This window comes from Fomitiporia mediterranea, assembly GCF_000271605.1.
Source record: "Fomitiporia mediterranea MF3/22 unplaced genomic scaffold FOMMEscaffold_7, whole genome shotgun sequence".
Classification (NCBI taxonomy): domain Eukaryota; kingdom Fungi; phylum Basidiomycota; class Agaricomycetes; order Hymenochaetales; family Hymenochaetaceae; genus Fomitiporia; species Fomitiporia mediterranea.
Genome location: NW_006760392.1, coordinates 1,788,998 through 1,812,336, shown reverse-complemented (window position 1 = coordinate 1,812,336; position 23,339 = coordinate 1,788,998). Strand labels below are relative to the sequence as shown.

The 23,339-nt window shown below is 47.3% G+C and overlaps 7 protein-coding genes across 7 annotated transcripts; 4 read left to right on the top strand and 3 right to left on the bottom strand.

Annotated features, from left to right (window-relative positions):
* Positions 1–254: 254 nt before the first annotated feature.
* Positions 255–1,433, bottom strand: FOMMEDRAFT_20934 (mitochondrial import protein Pam17). The gene is made up of 5 exons (XM_007267506.1): positions 1,226–1,433; positions 1,063–1,152; positions 953–1,001; positions 727–897; positions 255–665 (listed from the first exon to the last, which is right to left on the bottom strand). The coding sequence occupies exons 1-5, from the start codon at positions 1,421–1,423 to the stop codon at positions 568–570; spliced, it is 606 nt and encodes a 201-aa protein (XP_007267568.1). The 5' UTR covers positions 1,424–1,433; the 3' UTR covers positions 255–567.
* A 177-nt stretch (positions 1,434–1,610) lies between these two features.
* Positions 1,611–6,151, top strand: FOMMEDRAFT_87894 (uncharacterized protein; the record flags this gene model as incomplete). The annotated part of the gene is made up of 14 exons (XM_007267505.1): positions 1,611–2,190; positions 2,218–2,538; positions 2,593–3,143; positions 3,196–3,221; positions 3,276–4,074; positions 4,130–4,150; positions 4,207–4,247; positions 4,305–4,480; positions 4,541–5,163; positions 5,217–5,449; positions 5,498–5,573; positions 5,635–5,671; positions 5,725–5,849; positions 5,903–6,151. The coding sequence occupies 14 exons, from the start codon at positions 1,611–1,613 to the stop codon at positions 6,149–6,151; spliced, it is 3,858 nt and encodes a 1,285-aa protein (XP_007267567.1).
* Positions 6,152–6,414: 263 nt separating this feature from the next.
* On the top strand, positions 6,415–8,272 carry FOMMEDRAFT_20932 (uncharacterized protein). The gene is made up of 2 exons (XM_007267504.1): positions 6,415–7,828; positions 7,890–8,272. Exon 1 carries the CDS (start codon positions 6,640–6,642, stop codon positions 7,825–7,827), a length of 1,188 nt encoding a protein of 395 aa, XP_007267566.1. The 5' UTR covers positions 6,415–6,639; the 3' UTR covers position 7,828; positions 7,890–8,272.
* A 90-nt stretch (positions 8,273–8,362) lies between these two features.
* FOMMEDRAFT_141290 (WD40 repeat-like protein) lies at positions 8,363–10,923 on the top strand. The gene is made up of 5 exons (XM_007267503.1): positions 8,363–8,747; positions 8,824–8,918; positions 8,988–10,451; positions 10,518–10,631; positions 10,695–10,923. Exons 1-5 carry the CDS (start codon positions 8,648–8,650, stop codon positions 10,749–10,751), a joined length of 1,830 nt encoding a protein of 609 aa, XP_007267565.1. The 5' UTR covers positions 8,363–8,647; the 3' UTR covers positions 10,752–10,923.
* Positions 10,924–14,951: 4,028 nt separating this feature from the next.
* On the top strand, positions 14,952–17,028 carry FOMMEDRAFT_141289 (P-loop containing nucleoside triphosphate hydrolase protein; the record flags this gene model as incomplete). The annotated part of the gene is made up of 6 exons (XM_007267502.1): positions 14,952–14,956; positions 15,296–15,918; positions 15,983–16,080; positions 16,137–16,208; positions 16,262–16,516; positions 16,588–17,028. The coding sequence occupies 6 exons, from the start codon at positions 14,952–14,954 to the stop codon at positions 16,819–16,821; spliced, it is 1,287 nt and encodes a 428-aa protein (XP_007267564.1). The 3' UTR covers positions 16,822–17,028.
* Positions 17,029–18,505: 1,477 nt separating this feature from the next.
* Positions 18,506–21,183, bottom strand: FOMMEDRAFT_87648 (uncharacterized protein; the record flags this gene model as incomplete). Its single annotated transcript, XM_007267501.1, has 2 exons — positions 18,506–18,991; positions 20,950–21,183. Coding segments are annotated over 2 exons (720 nt in total), but the record flags the coding sequence as incomplete, so codon positions are not given.
* A 276-nt stretch (positions 21,184–21,459) lies between these two features.
* FOMMEDRAFT_168675 (NAD-binding protein) lies at positions 21,460–22,270 on the bottom strand. The gene has a single exon (XM_007267500.1). It carries the CDS (start codon positions 22,212–22,214, stop codon positions 21,564–21,566), a length of 651 nt encoding a protein of 216 aa, XP_007267562.1. The 5' UTR covers positions 22,215–22,270; the 3' UTR covers positions 21,460–21,563.
* Between the last annotated feature and the right edge of the window lie 1,069 nt (positions 22,271–23,339).

Sequence of the window (23,339 nt, the reverse complement as noted above, 5' to 3'; positions counted from 1 at the left end):
ACCGCACCGCACGTCCTTGCCATCTGCCCAAGCTATTCATGATTCACTCAATCACCTAATATCCTTATGAAAAGCTCACAGCCAGCGGCTGCGATGTCTGCGTGCGGTAAATATTCTCCCGCAGTGCGGTGCGCTGCCCGTTTTAACTTAAATGCTGTGACATCCACCCTCGGTATTACTCGGAGACTTCGTCGAGTTCTTTAACACCATGGACACTCTTTTGAACTATTTATTGTGTAGAAGATGTAGTGTATGCGTTTGTATATCGAGTACTCTGTTTTGAGTACGGTTGAAATTGAGAAGACGGAGTGTATCGTTGTGAATATTTGGTTTGTGAGACCGAGCATTGTACGTAGCGGCACAGACTAAAGCGTGATCGGCATATCCTTTCGCTATTATAGTTGTGTTGAGTGCTGCGTATAACTTCTGAAATTGAAACATGGATAAACATGTTATGAGTGTGACTGTTTGAGTGGCGATTTCATTCGTTTTCCACAATGAAGCACGTAAATATTGTTGCAAGTGGTGATATAATAATGCAAAAAGGAGTAAAGGAACAGCAACAGTTCAAAGACTTTCCTCCTCGAGCCACTTAGCCTTCCGCTTGTAACGAGCTTGATCACGCAACCATTGACGATACTGGCGGAGGGAGCCAATTTTTTCTCCTATAAACGCGGAAAACGGAGTTTAGTCACATATTTAGGTCGAAAAGATAATACGACGCACCATAAAAGTCGGGTACGGGATTTGTAGCACTCTGCGCGGTTGGGTCAACCCGGTTCTTCACAATGTGCTGATGAAATTGACGGTCGCGCGCTTCTATGAGCGCTAGAGATCGCCGATGTGTCAGACGCCAGACTGTGGAGCCAATGATGGGACCAAACAGATAACCAATGCCTTCAATGAAGCCATGAGCTATCAAGTGTAATGATGATCAAAGGGCTGAACAAACCTCCGCACGACAAAGTGGCAAATCCGTACACGTACAATGGGTCAAAGCCCTTCGTGAGTAGAACAGGTAAGGTTTTAGGCCAAATGCTGCGAGAAGTGAAGGAAACTCACAAAAATAGGCTTTGACGCGTCGATTTCTTGTCCTCCGAAATAAGCTGCGCCTGCGCCTAATCCGAGAAAAATGCTCGGAAGCGTAGCAGCCTAGTTCACGTTTGTCACAAGGCGTACGTCATCAGCTTCAGAAAGATCTCAAGGGCGTATCGAGCTTGCTCACAATCTCCCATCTGCGCTTGCGTCCTCGAATTTCAAGGTACTCCTGCCAGCTGAGCGTGTTCTTCTCCAGAGTTGAATTGGACTGCTTGGCTTGCGACGAATTGCATCTCCTTGAAACCGTATTGCGGGATTTACATGATGCGCGAATGGTTCTAGACGCAGGAGGGGCAAATAACTTGCGAGGAGATGAAAACGGCATTCTGAGCGAAAGTTGTCGAACGAGCAACTCACTGTTACTCAGTAGGCAGTGCAGCGTTTGCAAGTCAATTCTGGATCACGTGCCGCCACTTGAGATCAAATGCACGTGAGAACCCTTGGATGAGCGCTAACTTTCAATTACGCTCCCTCCTGTTCTGGTGGCCCCCACTGGATAGTGTCAGTACTCGATGCTGTCAGTAGCAGAGACTCAAGCAGATCTACAGCACCTGCCTGACAGTCCGGTCTCAAGGAACTTTATTACATGTAGAACTTGCTGCACAGCTTGCTCAAATGAGCGCCGGGGAACTCGCTTAGTCCAAGGCTCTTCATTGACGCTGTCTGATCATTTCCTCTGTGCTGGAACTCTAGTATTTCGACTCATATCAGGTGCACCACCATGCATGCATCAGCATGCTGACGACGGCTTCCATGCTGTTCAGAACACGCATTTCCTTGCCCCATATGTAGATCCACAGGACCACAAGCTGCTTGTCGCTCTCTCCTTCCTGCTGCAACACAGGTTTGCAATGATCACGTACTTACCAACGCCCTCAAACAAGGGGATCATCCTGAGGATCTACTTAATTCCATATGACTTACCAGGGACCAAGGGCGCTCTTCGTGTGCGAGATGAAGATAAAGTCATGAAGCCCGCGCGAACATGTCTCAGAATCGTCCTTTCTCGGGTCAGCAAACGGCGGTCACTATGGTCTGGTGAATCCGAATACTACGACCTCCCTTCGGAAGAGGAATGTTTTCTTCTGCCAAGTCAAGTAGGTTGTTAATATCCGTCAGTTATACTCCAAATTTATACCGTTGTTCGGAAGAACTACCGTTCCCTTCAGCAAATCTTTAACGACCTAACGACAACGCCTGTAGACAACGGCATTCCAGACTTGCCTAAATTGCGGACATCCTTGTACGAATATCAAAAAGAAAGTGTCGCCAAGATGCTGGAGATGGAAGCCCAGAATAGGATAGCTGATGATCCGCTGTACATCCCGATTACTGGAACAAACGACAGTGTATTCTATTTTCAGCCTACGACAATGGAGTTACTTCTTCAATGCCCTCGTTCTTTCCAGGCACGAGGAGGTATTTTGTGTGAAGAATTAGGTCAGTTCTCCCTTATACTCTGTTTACGTTGTCGTATACTTAGTGGCTATACAGGGACGGGAAAGACGGTCATGATACTTGCACTTATCCTTGCAACATTGAACGTGCTTTCGGAGCCACCGGAGCATAGCGACATGATGACAATGACTCCGCTTGCTCTTAGACATTTTCCAGGCCGGTCCTATGACGAGCTTCGGAAGCTAGCTATGGAGACGCGAAAGCAACAAAGACCAGATCAGAATGACAGGCAGAAGTCAACACCGAGTCTTGTTGAAATTGTCGGCCATTATGCCAGGGCCAACCTCTCACCAGTTCATTTTCATGCTATTGAAGACACACCGCTGTGGAGTCACATCAGGAAAAATACACCATTTTTCCTTGAAGTTGATCGCGATAATTCCAGGAAGTCGTCTGCGAGGCAAAAGAAAACCAGGCCACCCAGACTTTTCTATTTGACCAACGCTACACTGATTGTCGTCCCCGTCGCACTGCAGATGCAATGGTACTCTGAAATTCTCAAGCACTGCTCGAGCTCTGTACGCACGCTTGTTGCGAAGTCTAGGAAAGACATTCCACCTCCACTGACGCTGGCGTCGGATTATGATGTATGTATTCAACCTTCCCTCGCATGCACGATTACTCATGCACTGGTAATAGATTGTTCTAACTACTTACAATCGTTGGTATTTGTATTTTACTCTCCAACACGTTTCGCTAACCATCGCCGCAGTGATGAGCTTTGAAGCTGCTGTCATCAAAGACCCGTCCGTATTGCACTCTGGGTATACTTGCAATTGCCCAGAGTTCTCGTCTGTCCGCGTACCGGATTGTACTTGTCCGGTGCCGGAGAACGTATCATCACTGCTGCAAGTACGCTGGAAACGGATAGTGCGCGATGAAGGACATAACGCAGCTTCAAGAAGTACAGAGTTGAATTGGTTCCTTCGGATGCTAAGTGCGGAGAGAAAGTGGATCGTTACAGGGACGCCTACGACGAATTTGCTAGGCCTGAACTTCGGCTCGAACGGTGATGATGAGAGTGGAAACGAAAGTTCCGATCGAGAAGAAACCCCCTCAGCACTACCGCTTATCTACAGCTTAAACGATGCTATGCCTGAAGAGGGAGTGTCGGGAGGAGCGGAAGACGAATTACTAGACGGCATGGAAGAGTCCCAGGATCCGGTACGTGTCTGGAGCAAAACAGATCGAGTCGACCTTCGCAAGCTGGGTTCAGTGTTGTCTGATTTCCTTGGTGTACTTCCATTCGCTGTACAAGCAGAGTCGTTTTCAAACCTAGTCGTTAATGGATTAATGGGCACGGACGGGCCTCTTCCCGGGACCCCGCGCGTGCTTGAGCAAGTGATGGCGGCGAATATGGTGAGGCATCGTGTCTCGGACATTGAGCGATTCGTCAGGCTTCCGCCACTCAAGGAGGAGGTCGTTATGTTGGATTTGGAGGAATATGGGCAAATGACTTATAATGTTTTACTTTCGTTTGTCGCGGTCAACGCCGTAGATTCTGAAAGAAGAGATATGGTAAGAGCTCGTTGTCCGTGCTGCTGTTCCTTTGTTCATAATGTCTGTAACATAGGACTACCTGTTCCATTCTTCCGTAAGTAGTGAGCTGAATTCTTGCTGCTGGAAAGTAGTTTACTCCTGTGCATCTAGAAAACCTCAGTCCTGGCATCTACCATAGAGAACTTGTCACAGTGCGTATCTTTCTACAATCCAAAGCTTGAGAATGCTCAAACAGAGGCATCTCGCAGCTCTCTATTCTGGCGATTTGACGAGAACGCGTTGGACTACGACCTGTCCGAAAACATCCATCGTGCCGAAAATGCTATAATTCATGCGCGCGAACGAGGACAATCAGAAGAAGACATTCATCTGGTCGAAAGAGCTATAGCACATCTGTCAGTAATGTGGAACAATTTTTACTCATGTTCCTTTCTAACGTGAAAGGGAATTAGGCAAAAAGCGCTTGAAAACAGACAGTTCCGAGATATGCAGCATGGTCTTGAAGTGCCCTATCGCATTTATAATGCGTCACTACGCATAAAACAGACTTGGGGCCTCGTGCATGACCCACCCTATGCACTTGACGAATCTGTTCCATTCCTCGCCTTCCCATCATATGCACTGGAATTACGAGACTCAGTTTTGCGACAGCCGCTCATAAATGAGGACTCTCTTGTTACACGAGCGGAGCTCGTCCGTGCGAGAAACAGAGCATTGGCTGCTTTCGTTGAGGCACGCAAGTCGAGGGCGGATAAGCGATCGGATGCTAAAAGTTCTTCGGAGAAGCGACGGAGACGTGAAGAGGCCGAAGTTGATCGCGCAATACTGGTTAAAGCTCGGCAGACTTCGACTGTGGACTCAAAGGAAAAGTTGGAAGAATTGCACGAAGAATTTAGGAAGGCTCAGGAGAGGCTGAAGGCCGAGGCTATGGATGAGGAGGACTTTGAAGAAGATGGACCTTCTTCACTACTTGACTCATCTCCTTCGCGAAAGTCTGAGACGAATGGACTCTTAACGGGCTGCGAGAAGCTATTGCGTGGATCGCCGTTTGTGCAACTAAGAGTCGGGAACTCTACATCCTCGAAGCTGAATTATATTTTTGAAGAGGTAATGTACTTTGCTGTATCATCATACACACTCGTCTTTATCTATGACTTTAGGTCCGCAAATATTCTGCGACCGAGAAGTTCCTCATCTTCTCAAGCCAACCATTCAACCTTGTGCATATATCTGAAGGTTTGGACTTGATGGGCATTAAATACCTTCATTTCATGCAGGAAGCGTCCAAATCCAAAGGGAGAGGATCACAACGCGACCAATTGCTTACGACGTTTGAGACGTCTGAGAGGTACAGAGTATTTCTCATGGAACTTAAGTATGGTGCACGAGGCTTGTAGGTGGTTTCATAAAATGATGAGGCTTGAGCTGAGAACCGACGTAGGAACATCGTCTCTGCATCTCGTGTTATTTTCTGTGAGCCTGTTTGGCACGCTGATGTAGAAAGCCAAGCTATTAAGGTCGGTTCCTTTCGTTAACTGAATCTGTATTACAAAGCGATAATTGACCCGATTCCCTCAGCGAGTCCATCGGATTGGACAAACACGTCCGGTCACTGGTGAGATTCGTTTATGATGCAATTTATCAATTCCGCTCAAGTCACATTAATAGTGAAAACGTTGGCCATTCGGTCAACATTTGAGGAGTACATGGCCAACCGTCGACGGAACTTGAAGGGTGCTGGGAGCAAGGGTCCAGGCATGGCTGAGGAGAATGGTGTTTGCAGTTACCTGAAGGTGATTACTATTTGTTTGGCACGTCTGGTCGTGCATTGAATTACTGTATGCAGAATCCCATATTTCTCGAGATGCCGTCGCAAAACACAGCGAACCTCGATTTTCCGCTTGTGCAAGTTCCGGACCGTGATGCGTCGGGTCAGGCGGACGAGACGAAAGCGGTTGAAACGACGGGCGAGGAGCAGGCGGCGCTTGGTCAAATGGGGAATGGTTCGGTTGTTTTTGGAGGAGGAATGGACGTCGATCAGGATGAAGAGGTTGTGGTGCGTTCACCAAAATGCAGAAAAGTACACTTTGGGTAGGAGAGTGGTTACCAGGGAACATGTGTGTTTTTCTCTTGGGTGTGTATGTAGGATTGTTGTTGCTGTATTCATTAAAGCAAGGCACCGAGGTGGTCATTGAGTGCATTTTATTCACTCTTCCCTGCAAGTGAGAGGAACAAAAAGGGTAAGGATGGCAACGATCTGTCAGCCAAATAATGTGGGAACAAATAGCCGAATACTCGCGTCGGTTTGCCGCCCTTGCGCCTCATCCTCTTCTCCTTCCTTTCGCACCGTCCGCTCTCATCGTCCCCCCTCCTAGCATATCCTTAACGCTATCCGCCACCCATCGCCGACGCTGCAATCCATTGCGCATCGGCATTCCGCTCTTTTCTCTCCTTCACGCTCGTTATCTAATTGCTTTTCAGCGTCACTCTCCCTTTCGACCTTGTATCTTTTGCCGAGGTCTTTTCTAGTCGAGAAAATCAACAACAATTTTGCTAGCCCTTTGCCAGAACACATACGACAATATGCACGACTTTCAGAGACGCGTGCACCATCAGGTTTTCAACCGTCAGGCCGCGGATGACCCGGATGCTGTCGGACCAGCGAAGAGGCCGCCAAAGCAGACCGACACCGCTACGAAAGCACCTCCAGTCACAAAACCAACTACAGCTGCGCCCGCCACCTCTGCTGCACCAACCGCGAAGACGCCACCAGCGGCTACACCCGTTACCACTCCCACTGTGCCGACGCCGATAATCGATATCTCGTCAGTTGTTGGCGTTACAAGCGTGCTCCCGAAGGTGCCAACTTTGACTACCTCCTCGAGTACGACTACGACAAGCTCATCGACCTCGTCATCTTCGTCGACGAAACCGGCTACGACATCCACTCCTGCGCGTAATCTAGTTACCGAAACTGCTACTCTTACTTCTAGTGGAACTGCAGCAAGCAGCACTTCGTCTGACAAGCCGACAACCAGTGGAGGTCTGAGCGGTGCTGCAACAGGTGGTATCATTGCCGGTTGTGTCCTCGCTGGTCTTGCACTGCTTATTTTCGTGGTGCGCAAGACGTTTATTCGACGACGCCAGCGCAAGCGCAACACGTGGGGTGCGGGCATTTATCCGGACATTAACGAGAAGTTTTCCGATGGAGCTTCTATCAGAGATGTGCCGCCGCCCATACCAGAGAAGCTCACGACTTCTCCAACGTACCTGCAGCCTCGTACTCCGGTGTGGGCACCGCCGCGCCCCGTCTCACCTAGTGCTCCAAGCCCAGGCCCATATTATGTCCAGCCACCTCAGGCGAGCTACAATAATCCGATGATGGAAGCCGCTCCGTCAGTTGCACCTGTCGCCGCCGCCGCCGGGATGGCTGGTGCTGGTGCTGGTGCTGGTGCTGTAAGCTCATTTGGCGGACATACTACCTCTGGAGAGACGGCGATAGTGCGCGTATTGTACATCCCAACACTTCCAGACGAACTGTCAGTTACCACGGGTGAAGTCATTCAGATTGTCAAAGCCTATGATGACGGCTGGGCGCTTTGTGCGAACGCGAGGGGCGAGCAGGGTGTTGTACCTCTTGAATGCTTGGACCGAAGCTCGCAGGGTCAAGGAGATAGGCTTTCCGTCGGGTACGGACAGCAAGGCAACGGCAATGACTGGCGCAACATGAAACGGATCAGTAGCTTGTCCACTGAACAACCCCGTTATTAAGGTATGTTTACGTCTACAGAAGTTCTTGGAGAGAGATACGAATTGACTTCGTTTATCGCCAGCGCCCAATCTCATTTGCTGCAATATTTATCGCTTTTATACCCTTCTTGGAACCCGATTTGGCTGCTTTTTGCGAGGTTGCTTTCCTTTTGCCTTTTGAAGAGAAGAGTATTCGGGAGAGCGTTACGTGTTTGCGAATTTCTTCTACGTTCTTCTGCATGTGTGGACATATATTTTTGCAATTTATCCTTATGCCTCATACCCGCTTGCTCATGCCGTGCTTCGTGCCTTTACTATTCCTTTTGCTTTTTCCTCGCTGAGCAGCAGTTTGATTGGTTGCTTTTGTATCGATTTTATTAGTGGTTCGAGTAACGTAGCCATCAGTTGCATTTGCACGAAATCAGATGTAGTTGCGAAGTGCGAATATTTGACTTTGATTTGATGATGGGAGAGGTACAATTGGAGAACAAGTCCGCATCCAATAATCTCCGCGCGAGTTCCTTGGTCGCTATGCTGGCTTGGCGTAGACGACGACGGCCAATCAGCCGCAGGAGAGCAACCTATTCTGTATACAAGGCTATTGGTCCGTCCGCGGGGGCGTGTAAGCAACACAACACTGAACAGGCCGTGCCGGCAGTAAACGACGTGAAACTTGGCATGGCGACCACTCGCCACTCCGCATCACCTCTAGTTCCTCCCGTCCCCTAGTCTCTGCAGCAAAACAACATCTTCCCTTTGTCTTTTATTCTCGACGCTCGTCTTGCGCCTTTTAATCTCGACTCTCTTTATCTCAATCGAGTATCACCTTGCTCAATCACACATGATGAGGTCTTCAGACGAAGGCTTCATTGATGGCGACGATGTTGTCGCAACTGGTCCCGCAGTCGCAGTTGACCAGCTGCCACTGCAAGCTCGTGAAGGTGAGCCCGTCACACGATGCGGGGGATGTTCAACTCCATTGATAGCTGCTGTTCGCATTTCATGAAAAAACAAAAGAGCTTGTATATAAATTACTTGCTAGTTTACCGCGTGCTCAGATTGCGCGAGTGCATCGGCGGATTGCACCGTCGGTCCAAGTCGACATTGTCGGGGTGAGTGCCACTTGCAAATTAACTTTTTTTTTCGAACATACTGACGTGTAATATGATACTGTATTGAAGACTCTTCCATCGGAATTGGCGTTACATGTGTTTTCCTTTTTGCCTTGGCAGGAATTGCTAATCGCTGCACTCGTAAGTCGGCGATGGCGCACTCTTGCAGATGACAACTCGCTGTGGAAGCGTCTTTGTGCACAACGCGGATGGGTATGGCGTTGGCCTCGGATTCCGCATGACCCGGTGCCACTTTTTGCTACCAGCTCTGGTGAACGCGACGAGGAGTTTCACGATGAAGGTGTCGGTGACGATGAGGACTCCGACGGCTCCGACCATGGTAACTCGACGGGGCATTCTCAGACGGTTGTGTATCACGGACAGCACCATCCGTATGCTTTCGGGCTTCCTGCCACACCCCGGATAAACCCTCCAGCGCGTGCTGCAACGTTACGGAAGCCTCGGCGTTCGTCGCCCCCTCCAGTTGTGCCTATCTCACGAAGAAGACCATCCGTGGTTCGCCGCTCTGCACCGTCTGTCCTACCAGCTGCTGAGCCACCACGATCGAATTACAAACTATTGCACCAGACGCACATCCTCCTCAAGAATCGCCTTGTACACGGATCGTTCAGGTTCTCGACTCTGCAGACCCGTGGAACTCCGAATGCACACACGTCGATCATCTACTGTCTGCAGCTATATTCGTACCCTGACGACGCACGCCAGGTACTATTCACTGGTAGCAAGGATCGGTCCGTACGCGAGTGGAATTTAAGCACGGGGAACGTGGAGCGTGTCTTTGAGGGAGCACATAATGGAAGTATACTCAGCTTATGCGTGCATGGAAATTACCTGGCAACTGCGGGTAGCGATTTCTGTGTTTGCGTGTGGGACCTTCGCGATGGGTCCCTTGCGCAGACGATAACGGATCACCATGATAGCGTGCTTTGTGTTCGTTTTAATTCGAGACATCTAGTTTCGTGCTCGAAGGACCGGACTGTTCGCCTGTACCGATTCCAGAATACCTCCAGTGGGAAGAGGACGCCGCCATTGAGCGCGGGCACTATTTTGGGTACTCACCGGGCAGCCGTGAATGCAGTCGCGCTTTCGGGTTCTTTGGTTGTCTCTGCGTCGGGCGACAAATCGATGCGAGTTTGGGACGCTAATACGGGTACACTCTTGCGTACACTGGAGGCGCACCATGCGCGGGGTATAGCCGCAATTGATATCGCTCCGCCTCTTGTGCTCTCTGGCTCATCAGATAAACATATCCGTCTATTTGACGTTGAGAAGCGACGCGGGTGGAGCACGGCGCCTGAATTCCACGATCCGTTACCAACGCGAGGAAGTAGACAAATTTCGGTATGTCAGGCGTGTGGAGGGGCGGTTGGCGATGGCGCTGCAGCGGAGAGACGTTGCGTACAGATTAGGCGTGCGAGTGTCGCTGCGAGTGAGGTGCATACTGATCTTGTGCGGAGTGTTGCACTTGGGCCTGATTTCGTTCTGAGTGGGAGTTATGATCAGTCTATCAAGGTTAGTGCTTTACTCTTAGACTTAATTTAATTTGAGTGAGGTTGAGCTGATTGTGATGATGTATAGGTATGGGACCGTGAGACGGGTGCATTGCTTGCGGATCTGAGTGGTAAACATGAAGGCCGTGTCTTTTGCGTTGGGTTCGACTGTACCAAGATTGTTTCGTGTGGTGAAGACCAGGTATGTACCAGGCACACTTTTTTCTCGTCGCTGTGGTTTTTGATATAGATTGTTTGTTCCTAGAAAATATGCATATGGGACATGTCGTATGGGATTGACACGTCGTTCATTCAGCTCTGACGGATATTTTGTTTATTCGTTCTTCTTCTCCCCCTCTCCTCTCCTTTCTCTTTTTTCTTACTTTTCTCTCTCTTTTTTTCCCTCTCTTTTGTAATTGTTAATCGTGATGAAGGTGTAGGCTATTAATATCGGAAGTGAGATTGTGATTAAGCATGTGTAGATTAGACTTTTCATACATACATTGAAGCATTCATTTGTTCGTTCCATCAAGATATTTTTGTGCTGTACAGGAGTGAGAGATTATGTCTGTGTCGAGGTACTAAATAATGAATTGGACTTGGAAACGTGACACGTCATATGGCGTCAACACGTCCATCAACCAACTCTAGCGGATATTATTATTATTTATTCGTTCCTGTTTCCCCCTCCATCTTTTTTTTCCCGTTTTCCACTATAGTTAATCGTGATGCAGGTGTAGGCTATAAATATCGAAGATTGAGAAAATGTGGATTAGAATTCAGACGTTCATTCATTACGCTGAGATATATTTGTACTGTACAGGGGAGATATGTAGATTGAGTTTAAGTATGTCGAGGAATTGAATTGGAATCTGTTCGGAGGTAAACTAGAAAGCAAAACATGGACCTACATGACTAAACATGGCAACGCTGATCACACGCGAACAAGCGAGCGCCTGAAAGGACAACTTTCTTGAAAGGCAAGACGCCGAGGATAGGGACGCAGGAGAGCGAGCGCTGAGCACCTTACGCGATTCCCACATTCATCTCGCTCTCTAGCGCATACGGCTGGAGGACGACGTAGTGAAAGTCCGCGACGTATCTCTTTGACGACAAGCACGACGCCTTGCCTTGTTATTGTCAGTGTCACGGATGCATTGCGATAGATGGCAGCTCCTCCGCCGTATTGGAAGAAGAAAAGTGAGTCTAGAGGTCGTTTGTTATCACCTCATCCCTGTCCTTCCGCCTTCTGAGGTCTTAAATTTACTGACAATACTCTTTTCTTCTTTTACGACCCGGCTTCCTAACTTGGCTTTTGCACACGTTAACGATGACAATCGTACAACGATGGCGCGGATACAGCTCGCCCATGTCCATTCTATTCACAAGGCCGCTGTCTCTTCTCGGACGCGTGCAATTTCGTGCATAGCGTGAAGGTGAACCCTGAATCAGCTGTTGGACGTGCGGATTCTGGTTCCGGTTCTACTACTACTGGTAACGGTGCTTTGGCTCTTGGGAATGTACTGCGAGATTCAAGACCTACGAGACCGGAGGACGTAGATTACATCAACTATGCTACTTCTAGGAACACTCTCGCCAACGCTGTCAACATGAATGTGGATGAACACGATAGAAATGCTGGCGTAGGTGGTGCGGAGACGAATATTAATGTGGGCTCGCCTAGATCACTTAGCCGAAGCTCGTCGGAGAGGAGACGACGTGTGGTGCTTATGTCTCCGCCGAGGTCGCCTAGGATGTCTGGATTGTTGAGCGCGTTGGAGAGTATTATTGGGCCTGATGTTGAGGAGGTTGAGATTGAGGAGGAGGATGAAGATGAAGATGGGGTGGACGTGTCTGGAGAGCTGAATGTCGAGGAAAGTAGTTTGGTCACAACGGGACAACGGCTCAATAATGGCGAGAATGAGCAGGAAGATACACATAGTGCTACTTCGTCTCCGGATTCTACTTGTCTTCCTTATTGCCGGGACTCGCACACTTCGCCTTCAGATAACCCTCCCGCCGTCTCTTCCGCCGAACAGTCCGCTCCCCCGACGTCCTTCTCCAGTTCGCACACTGGCAAGGAGACTGATTCCGATGAATCAGACCCTCCACATCCTACATCCTTCCGATCACGAGCGCCACCTCCGATCATCACACAGCATCCTGATTTCATTGAAGGCACGACTGCGATACTAGACGATACCAACACTCCCGAAGTCTATACAAGCCACAACCAACAACAACAGCAGCAACAGCAGCCGAATCAACTTCTCCATCACACCGACGATCCATCTCTAACCCCGTCGTGTGGATCATCATCGCGCCGTCATTCCACCTTCGAACTGCTCACTTCCCCGTTTGTCCCTCCGTCGCGTCGGATTCTCTCTCCCCAGTTATTTCCCGTGCGTGATCCGAGTTCTTCCGTTTTCGGTGCATTGCAGCAAGGACAAGGGACGAGTCGTGATGCAAATGACCCGTACGGGAGTGAGGAAGATGAGGAGGATTCTTATGGTGATGTCGATTCGCTTGAGACGCTGGAGTCCTTGACGGAAGAAAGCTTTCGAGCTGGCTCGAGTCGATCTATGTCGCAGGATTCCTTGCTTAAAGAATGTGGATCCGAAGAGAATTCGGGCTCTATTGAAACGGCTGGGACTTCCGTTGAATGTCTGGAGAGTATTGAATCACCTCATGGAACTGAACGGCCTTCGTCTGACTACTTCCGCACACCGAAAAACCATCCCGATATGAATGGTGGTGATACTGCGGTGGACATGGAGCTGGAGAATTTACCCCCGCTACCTCCATCTTTAATTCGGAATAATGATGGAACCGAACGAAGCCCCGCCGCTGTTGAGTTTCTGATAGCTGACAGTCTATCTGCATCTTCCTCTGTTCCTCCGGCGGTGTCCGTCACATTTGAGGATCGTGAGGATTCGCAATTCTTGGAGTCTAAAGTGACAAGTATGGAAGAGATGTCAGCGTCACCACCAGTTATTGACGGAAGCGAAGAACGCCGATCGTCGTCATCTCCAAAGGAAGAGCAAGTGTCGGTCCTGGACGATCTGTTCAGGGAACTTTCCGCATCCCCTGAGCAAAATGAAGATATACAGACGACAGTTGAGGAGGAGAGACCGTCCAACACGGCGCAGTTTGCTCCCATGTTGTTGAACTCTCCTGAACATATCGCTCCTATCAATACCTATCAGACCAAGAGCGACTCTCTTGATTCACCTGGGAGCCTTTCATTTGGGATATCGCCTGTTTCCACTGACAGAAGCCTCTCAAATATCGTCGAAACTCCGGTGGAGGCAGAGGCCGGAGGAAGCAATGTCATGGTACACGAAACTATCTTGGAGCGCCGGACGAAGCATGCGGACGGGAGTCCGAAGCGACTGGCTGTTGTGTCTTTGACATCGCCAACGAAGGAATTACGCGAGTCGTATTTCCCTGCATCTCTCGAGAAGACGGTTCGACCTACACCTTCGCCGTTGTATGACGAGCCACAGAGATCTGCTTCTGACTCGTCGACGTCTTCCGCCGTGTCAAGTCCGCGTCAGTGTTGGGAGGATTTACAGAAGAAGGCTGGTGTTTCGCAGAAAGTTCCTTTTGGTTTCCGACAGTCACTTCTTTTGGTATGTTGTACAGTTCCGATGCAATTTTGGGAGATGTTTATGCTGTTTTTCTCTATTTCCCTGCAGGAGCAAGGAGAACCATCATCATTAGCAAGGAAACTGGCATCCCAATTCGCGCAGGACGGTCCGACTTCCCGCGCAAGCTCAGTGTCAAGCCTGAGTCCAGTTACTACGTTCCATGCACGACCAGCATCTCGCACAGAGTTGATAACAGGTCGTCCGCGATCTGCATCTCCAGCACTTTTCGTGACCGGGTCGTCTTCACATCGACATAGTGTTGCGTCACACTCGAGCTCGGCTCCGTCGATTCAGATTCGGGCATCCGCAAACGTCCCGCACTCGGCTTCTCAGTTGGAGTTCTCTTCGAAACACTCGATGCGGCCTGATTCGCTTACTTCTGTTAGAGGAGGGCCTGTGTCTTCCTCGAATCGACGAGCGTCTTGGATGAAACCTCTTCGTCTGGTAAGTATCAGAATAGAACTGGTGATTGGAGCTTAAGTTGATCCGGTACTGTCTTTGCGATAGTCACACGTATATAGCCACAACAATTCCGATTCACGGCCTTCTTCCTCTCTTTCGCATACCACTCGATTTTCAGCAGGTGAGCTGCATTTGCTGTTTTAAATAGCTGGGGAAATCCGGAACTAAAATCGTGTTTGCAGAATCCATTCATTCATCTCAACCTCATGCTCGAAATGCATCTCAATCACTTGTAGACAATACACTGGTCAGTCTTCATCAATAGCCGTTTCCTATCTCTATCGTGTCTCACCAAATGTTCCACCCTGTAGCTTTCATCTTCTAGGTCTTCTATAATCTCTGCATATCTCAATCATTCATCTATACCCCCTCATGATCAACCCACCATAATTACTAACGCTGGACCTGGCATGCCGTCTATGGAAAACGTCTTATTCTCCACCGAAACTATTAATACTCCTGTGGAAGGAAATGAATCTATGCATCGGCATTCTCAGTCCACAGCAACTACTGATCTGGAGACGACGTCTAACCTTGATCTATTAAGCCCGCTTTCCGGTTCCATGCGAGGTCTCAGCTTCGATGACTTGTCACGATTCCAGTGGCCTGACTCTGGTCAAGATACTAATAATAGTGGTGTTAACGTATCCGTTGATATCCCTCCTACGCAATTGATACCACATGCTTCGCGCCGAGCTAGTTTAATACCCCCAACTGCCACTTTGGCTACCCCTACGAACCCTTCTAACGGCAGTTCTACACTTGCCCCTTGCCATGCCATTGCAACCCCTCGTCCAACGCTCATGTTCGCGATAGCTAGCGACAATCCCGCAGAGGTCGAGCGGGTCCTGGCTAGTGGCGAAGCTCGTACGAACGACACCATAGGACCACAATCTGCACTCGAGTTTGCATTGACGAATGACGCTCTGGTGAATAAAACGGAAATCGTCAAAACATTATTGGCGTTTGGTGCGGATCCTTCAGCGCTCTCAGCTGACCTACGCAACGCATCCGACCAACAAATAAGCGGAAGTGAAGAAGAGAGCGACGTTTTAACCGATCTACCTTCCGATACTCTCAACACTCAAGGGTCATTCAGCAAACGCAGGAAACGAGAAAGCGTTATGAACCCTGCGATGAAATATTATTTGAACCGTGCAGCAGCAAGCCCACAAGCTGCACAAACAAGTGCTGCGTTACGACGTTCGGATTTCCGACCGCTTGCACGCATGCGATTTGATTTCGTTGGGCAGGACCGTGCACTGGAGCATCTGTATTGGGTCCTAGGTATGCATTCTCAGCAGCCGATTGGGACGCCGCTTGTTGTTCTGTGTTGTGGGCCGTGTGGTCATGGGAAGAGTCTTTTGGCGAGGAAATGTACGTCTACTCCCTTACACTCTGTTTTTTCTCTTCGAGATGCTGATTTTTCGTGTGTAAAAAGTTGGCAGTCTGCTTGACGTTCCTACGCATACAGTTAACATGACTGTTTTGAAGACTTCGCATGACCTTTGGCAGTGCCCTTCAATGAGCCCGTACGATGTGAGTAAAGCCAATTATATCAACCTACGTAATTTTTTTTTAATAATATATGCTAGCCGCCTTCGGAACGAACCTTGGCTGAGTTCTTGGAAGCGAATGCGGGGAAGCGTTGTGTTGTTGTACTTGATGTGAGTTGCTTTATTTTTTGACATTTAAGTATTCTTGACTTACAATCGTCCAGGAAATCGACAAGAATGAAGACGAGCGTACCCTTTGGTCTTTGCTCGCCCCCTGGGAACTAGGTCGCTGTTCTATTGACTCAGGGCGTCGACATATCGACGTACGAAACGTCATCTGGCTCGGCACCTCAAACATCGGGCAGGATCGCGTATTTGAACATCAGGCCGCTCGTAGCGAACCCGATTCCGTTATGTCAAAAGCTGAATACCGCGAACTCATGAACGCCCTCCGACCACTCGTCACCGAAAGACTCGGGGTGCGTTTTCCCTCTTTACTTTCACATACAATAAACCAAACTAATCTAACCTTGCGACTATCAAAAATCAGACTTCATTAATGTCCCGCGTAACAGCCGTCCTTCCCTTCGTACCCTTCACACACTCAGAGAAACTCGCTATCGCGTCCGAAGCTGTCCTTTCGCTAGGTGGAGAGTCCGCTTCGGAACTCGCACCTGAGGAGTTTGAGCGCCTTGCGTTGCAGTGCGTTGATGAGTATGTTGAGACGGACGGTGCACGCTCGTTGTATAGGAGCGTGTCTACGCATCTTATGGAGGCGTTTTGAGTTCGTCTTTTTGGTTCGATTTCTTTTTCTTGTATAATCTTGCACAATCTTGCTAGATGCTCGCTATCCCTATCCTTTCCTTCGCCCTTCAACTTGGTTTCAAATTTAACGAAGCATATTGAATTGATTTCAAATGCGGATTTCTTCTTTCTTTCTTTGTTTTCTTGTTTTATTTTTTGCTTAGTCGCATGGTCCTTTCGTTCTTCACACGTGCAGCTATTACTATTTCTTGGTACGAAACACACTATGCCGAGACATTGTAGACACAGACGCAAGTTTCTTCACGTTCCTTGGATGTACACATACAGAGACATATAATAGATCTGAGTCTACGCAGACGAGTGTACTTGGATTCTGCAAGATTGGGAAACACGTTACAGATCAAAGATATCAGAGATTGTCTTCCGAACGAACGCCTCAACACGATCGACATACAACTTAAGATCCTCCTCGGTCGGTTGTAGATCGACTGGAACAGGCTTTGAGATTCTCTTCTTGTACCCGGTGTGTGGCTTTGGTCGTGAGTAAGGGTATGTCAATGCACGAGATGCTTCAGCTTTATCATCCTCGATTATCCACCTGTAACGCAATTCCCGGACAGTATTCAGCTTCAACACTGTGTCCATGCCTAGTCTATCTGCTTCCTCCAATGTTAAGAAATCGGGTTTCGTGGCAAGGTCAAAATAGGCATCTTTAAGCCATCCTGGAAAGCTGTATGACTTTGCAAGTACAATCTTCGATACCGAATCGATAGGTAACTCCTCGAGTTTCTTTGACTGCAAGATCGAATAACCTATGGAAGCCCCAGATGTTGGAAAGGTGCAGAACTGAGGTCCACTCTTCCTGGCTTAGTTCATCTTGTGTTCCATACATACTACAGAACACAGATATTTTATAGCATTTAATAAATATTATTTGCCCAAAACAAGGTGTATCATACTCACGGTTCAAACAGAACTCTCACTAGAGCTTGGAAATCTTTTGCAGCAATCCCTTTCAGAGCAACGGTCTTCTTAGTGCTTGATCCATTAGCAAATTTGTTCTCAGGCAGAACTGCAATCATCTTCATAAACATGTCTGACTTGATCTCGAACGGATGGCAGGGAATGTTAAACAGTTCATGTTCTACCTGTGGTTAGTGTTGTTTTATGTTAGAGACCTTGGAAGGCTAGTCTGTACTTAGGGACTTACATGTCTTGAATATTATGATAGCAAAGTAAAACACAGGATGTCTCCTTGAATTTGGTACAGTTCCTAGTACTAGGTCTTTATCATTGATGAACATAGTGGGAAGTAAGGAGTACTATGTATTGCTATTACAATAATATAAGATATTCTAGATAGGGGTGCATCAAGGAATCAAGAATATTGGCCAATCAGCTTGAAATATAGTTGAGAAGCTGTCTACTACCTCAGAGACTTGCAGAAGTCAATGTAGCACTAGGGAAAAGTTGATACTTTCAATAGTACACATTGGACAGTAGCTAAATGATTGTGATAATAATTTGTGATTACATTTTTAACAAATAAATACTGTGAACAAAAATACTAGCTTAGTAATAGGATCTTTGAGTTGGTCTTGACTCTTCATCTACACATACTAGTATGATTGCAAAGGCAGTTATGCATCTTGTGTATATGAAGAAAGAGTGTATCATTGATTCTACAAGATTAATCAAGGCTGTCACGGTACATAACAATTTCTATGCAACCTAAATAATCCAGTTAACACAGAGTGTACAGCTGCCTCGAGACCTCTATGGTCAACTTTTACATCGTCACAATCCCAATAACTGGACCTTGTCAGTGTCACTTTTGCACCTTTGCTTTTGTAATAAGGTACAGTACAAGTAGGGGTTAGAGAATTGAATCGAGGAGATTTCGCCTCCTCGCCTTCAATAATCCATTTAAAATGGAAATCACGAGCAATATTCAGCTTCACCACTGTGTCTATATCCAAAGCACGTGATTCTTCCAGTGTCAAAGGGTCGGTACGTGTGGTGAGATCGAAATATGCAGGCCTCAACCATTTTGTAACAGTATACGTTCTGGCGAGTACGATTTTTGTAACTGGATCCATAGGGAGTGCTTCAAGCTTTTTAATTGCAAGTAAGAACAGCCGGTTGAAGTCCCACATATGTGCGAGGCGTAGCACAGAAATCCATTCGTCCTGGTTCAGATCAGATGAAGTTCTGTATAATCTATAGAACACAATTTAAACAGCTCAAGCAGGCAAGTAGGAACGAACAAATGGTTAACATACGGGTTGAAGAGCACTTTAAGCAGTGCTTCGAAGTCTTTCACAGTAACGCCATGCAGAACAATGGGTTTCTCATTACTCGTTCCATCGACCGAATCACCAATTTCCCCGGCAGGCAATGCAAACATGTCCTTGAATACATCCGACTCGAGCTCAAATGGGTGGCGTGGAACCTTGAACAGGGTATTCTCGACCTAACACAAGGTATGGCTCAACTAATTTATTGAAGACCTTGATACGGATGACTTACCTCAATTATGATAAAAGCAAAGTAGAAATCAGAGTGTTTCGTTGACGATGCAATTGCACTTGTGTTATCGATCGACATGGTCGGAGCTTGAGTGAGTAGGACCTCATGGCAGCAACCTTATGGTGATGTGAAAACGAGACATCAAAGAAGCAAGACGTAAACCCAGACACGAGTCCTGAACGAGGCAGAGAAGCTTGATAGGTATGAAAACTCCGTGAGACAGCATCATTGGATTGGTGCATTAATTTATAGTATGAGGCTATGAGCATACCACATTAAGGATCCAGAGTCCTTGAATCCATACACATGTAGCGCTTGTAGCCATTATGGAATCGACGAGAATGGTGCCTTTGCGTTCAGCTTGGTTGACGAAAGTCGAATAACCAATTCGGGTAAGAGGCGTGTTGTGTTTCCCGTCACCGAGATACCCGTACCCCGCTTGGTATTCACACGACGCAAGCCTAGCCACTTCTGAGGATCACCATACGTGCAATCGTCCAGTTGAGGTCAGCTCGTTAGTTGCAGATAGGTTTGCCTACAGCTACGAATAGTACAATGTTCCTGCATGTATTTCATTTTCGGGCGCTGTATTTTACAGTCTGGGCGGCCAGCCAAACACATTAATATTGTCCTTGTCGAATTCGTCTGTGATCAATGCGGTGCCAAATTCAGATATTAATGAATTGCTTACTTCCTGGCCAGTTTCATACATACATTTAATCCTTTGCAAGGGACGTGTCTGGAGGGTTGAAGCCGGTTGGCCTGAGGGAAGAAATGTCAGCCTCGACATCCTCTATGCAATACCTGTGTCAACATCATAATGAATGTGATTTGATAGCAGTTATACAGGATTGGTACAACTAATGCGTGCATTATACAAGAAGCATATAGCAACGGATGTACATGGATCCATAAGAGCAGTCAGTAGTACTCTCAGTACTGGACGACTTCACTCCAAACCAAACAATTCAGTTAACACAGAGTTTACAGCTAGTTCAAAACATGCAATCTCCTTCTCATCAAGTAACTTTGTGCCTTTATCATCTGGGTTAAATTCGTCGTCATCCGACACTGGCTGCAACCAATTAGAACCATGTCCCCACCCGCCACCTCCTGTAGTGCCAGTGTTGACCAATCGTTTTGTCTTCTTCTTCATATTACCTTTATAATAAGGCATATCAGAGACAGGATGCTGAGGAGACTTGACTTGAGGGTGTTCCGCCTTTTCGCCCTCAATGATCCACCTGTAATGGAAATCGCGGGCCAAATTCAGCTTCACAACTGTGTCCATACCCAATTCATTTGCTTCTTCAAGTGTTAAAGGCTCTTTTCGAGTTGCCAGTGAGAAATACGCTGGCCTAAGCCAACTTGTGATTGTATACGTTTTGGCGATCGTGATCTTTGTAACTGGGTTCAAGTTGGATATTTCGAGCTTTTGGACTGCGAGCTTGAACAACCTGTCAAATGTCCACTTGTGTGAGAGGCACAGTACAGAGATCCATTCTTCTCGGTTGAGGCTGCTTGACTCCTCAAAGGATCCCCAACCAAACCAGGAGGATGCCCGTCCTTTTATGCTATTTAACACCCCACAAATGCCGAGGAGTGTGATTAGAATAACTTGAAAGGAGCAATTGAATAAGAGTAACAATACTGAAACGTACGGATCAGGCAACAATACTTTCAGCAAGGCTTCGAAGTCCTTCATGGTCACATCATGCAGGACAAAGGGTTCAGAGTCACTGGACCCCTCAGGCAGCCTATCACCACCAGGAGGCAATGCGAACATGTCCTTGAATAACTCTGATTCGTCTTCAAATGGATGACGGGGAACTTTGAAGAGGACTTTTTCAACCTAACAAGCAATAGACATCAGCTGGCTTTTGAAGCTATTAACATGAGAAACAGATACGACTCACTTCAAATATTATGAAAGTGAAATAGTACTTGTGGTGCCTACGTGGCTGTTCGACTGCGTTTGCGTTATCGATAGACATGGTCGAAAGTAGAGAGATTAGCACCTCGTGGCAGCGGTTTTATGATCTTGTGTAAACGAGACATCAAAGAAGCAAGACGTAAACCTAGGCACGAGTCTGGAACGAGACAGAGAAGCTTGACAAATATGGAAACTGCGTGCATGAGGTGACATTCGAGTAACAACAGTTGGTGCATTAAAATACAGTATGAGCATGACACAATAAGAATTCAAAGTCCTTGAATCTATACACAGGTCCTTCAAGGCACCGACAGGAATGGTGCCTTCTTAATCCATTCATTCACCTTGAGCTCATCAACGACGAAAGTCGAAAATCCAATTCGGGTAAGAGTCGTGTTCCGTTTCCCGTCACCGAGGTATCCTGCTTGGTATTCGCGAGTCTGGCCATTTGTGAGAATCGGCACGCGTGCAATCGTCCAGTCGAGATCAGCTCCTTCGTTGCGGATGGTTTGGCCGACGGCTACGATGTCCTTGTATGCATTTCGAGCGCCGTATTTTACGGCTTGGACGGCCAGCCAGAATACGGAATCCTTCTGGTCGAGTTCGTCCGTGATCGATGCGGTACCAAGAGCAATGAGTCGCTTTATTCCAGCCTCGCGCATGCATTTAATGAAGACCGAGTAACCCTTCGCAAGGGGCGTGTCTGGAGGATTGGAAGCAGTCGGGCCAAGGGAAGAAACAACGGCCTCGACACCCTCCAACGCCATAGCAATTGTGTCGACATCATTGAGCTCGCCTTTAATGACGGTCACGTTTGGATTGTTGGTGATATCGTCGGGTAACTTCTGCGGAGAGCGTGCATAGACAACGACAGTATGTTCCGCCTCGAGTAAGTCGCGAATTTGGAGCAGGCCGATAGCCCCCGTGCCACCGAGAACTAGTACACGCATGCTGGGGTATGTAACGGATTACCTGGGTATTTAGAGAGTACAACGTCGAAATGTACAGTGCTACGACGAGTAAGGCAGGTAGCTGCGGAAGCACAAACGTATATATAGCGTCATAGGGATGGTCGCGCACGTGACTTACCTTCACAGTTCGCGTCACATGGGGCATTTCACAATTCCTTACCTTAAAAAATAACTTACATAATGATAAACACTATTTGAAATTTATTTTCCCATTTTTGACTAGCAAAAATTATAAACAAAATTAAAAACTTTCTTTATACAAAAACTAGAAATTATTGTTAACATTTCTTCATTTGTGAAATCTGAAAATAAATAGAGATAATAATCTAAAACATAATTTCAAAACAAAATTAGAAATTTTCTTTTGAATTTTTTGTTATTCCTCTGTAAGGTAAGGAAAGTATAAACTCGACATAGTATGTCACATCAGTCACAGCACAGCCACTTCCCCATTAGGAAGGACCCTGATGGCAAAAATCGAGCGGTGGACATTGACATTTTTTTTAGCACTTGTAAATACAAAAAAAATATAGATTATGGTTTTACAGCTTAGCCAGAATACTAGCTGGAAGGTGTTACAGTTCTCCACTCTTGTACCTTCAGTTCCAAGGGTTCCACACCCTTCCATACCAGAACTCAGGACTTCCATCCCTTAGGGGTGCTGTCTATAAACTATATGTGTGCAGACTCTTACTACTACCCTTTCTTACTTCATCATTCTATTCCTTTGACCACCCCTTCATTCTTTGTATCATTCTATAGTCTCTTACTCTTTATCTATCCCTTCATTCTTTGTACCTTTATCTTTGACATTCCTTTCTTTCATTCTTTGTGGCTCATCATTCTTAGTGGCTCATGCTCCCTGAGTACTCTTGTGTAGTTTAGTATATATAGGTGTACAAGATCAGACTAGTCCTGTAGTCTTGATCTTATCTACTCTAGGTAGTCCTGTACTCTTAGGCTCACTCTATATACTCTACTCTTGTCTCACTCTCTCTCTCTGCCTGTTCTACAAGTTCTGACTATGTTCTAGTGCTCACATTCTGTATTTCTGTTGTGTAGGATAGTGTAGCTTGGGTCCCCTTGCTAAGCCTTTGGGTCCCC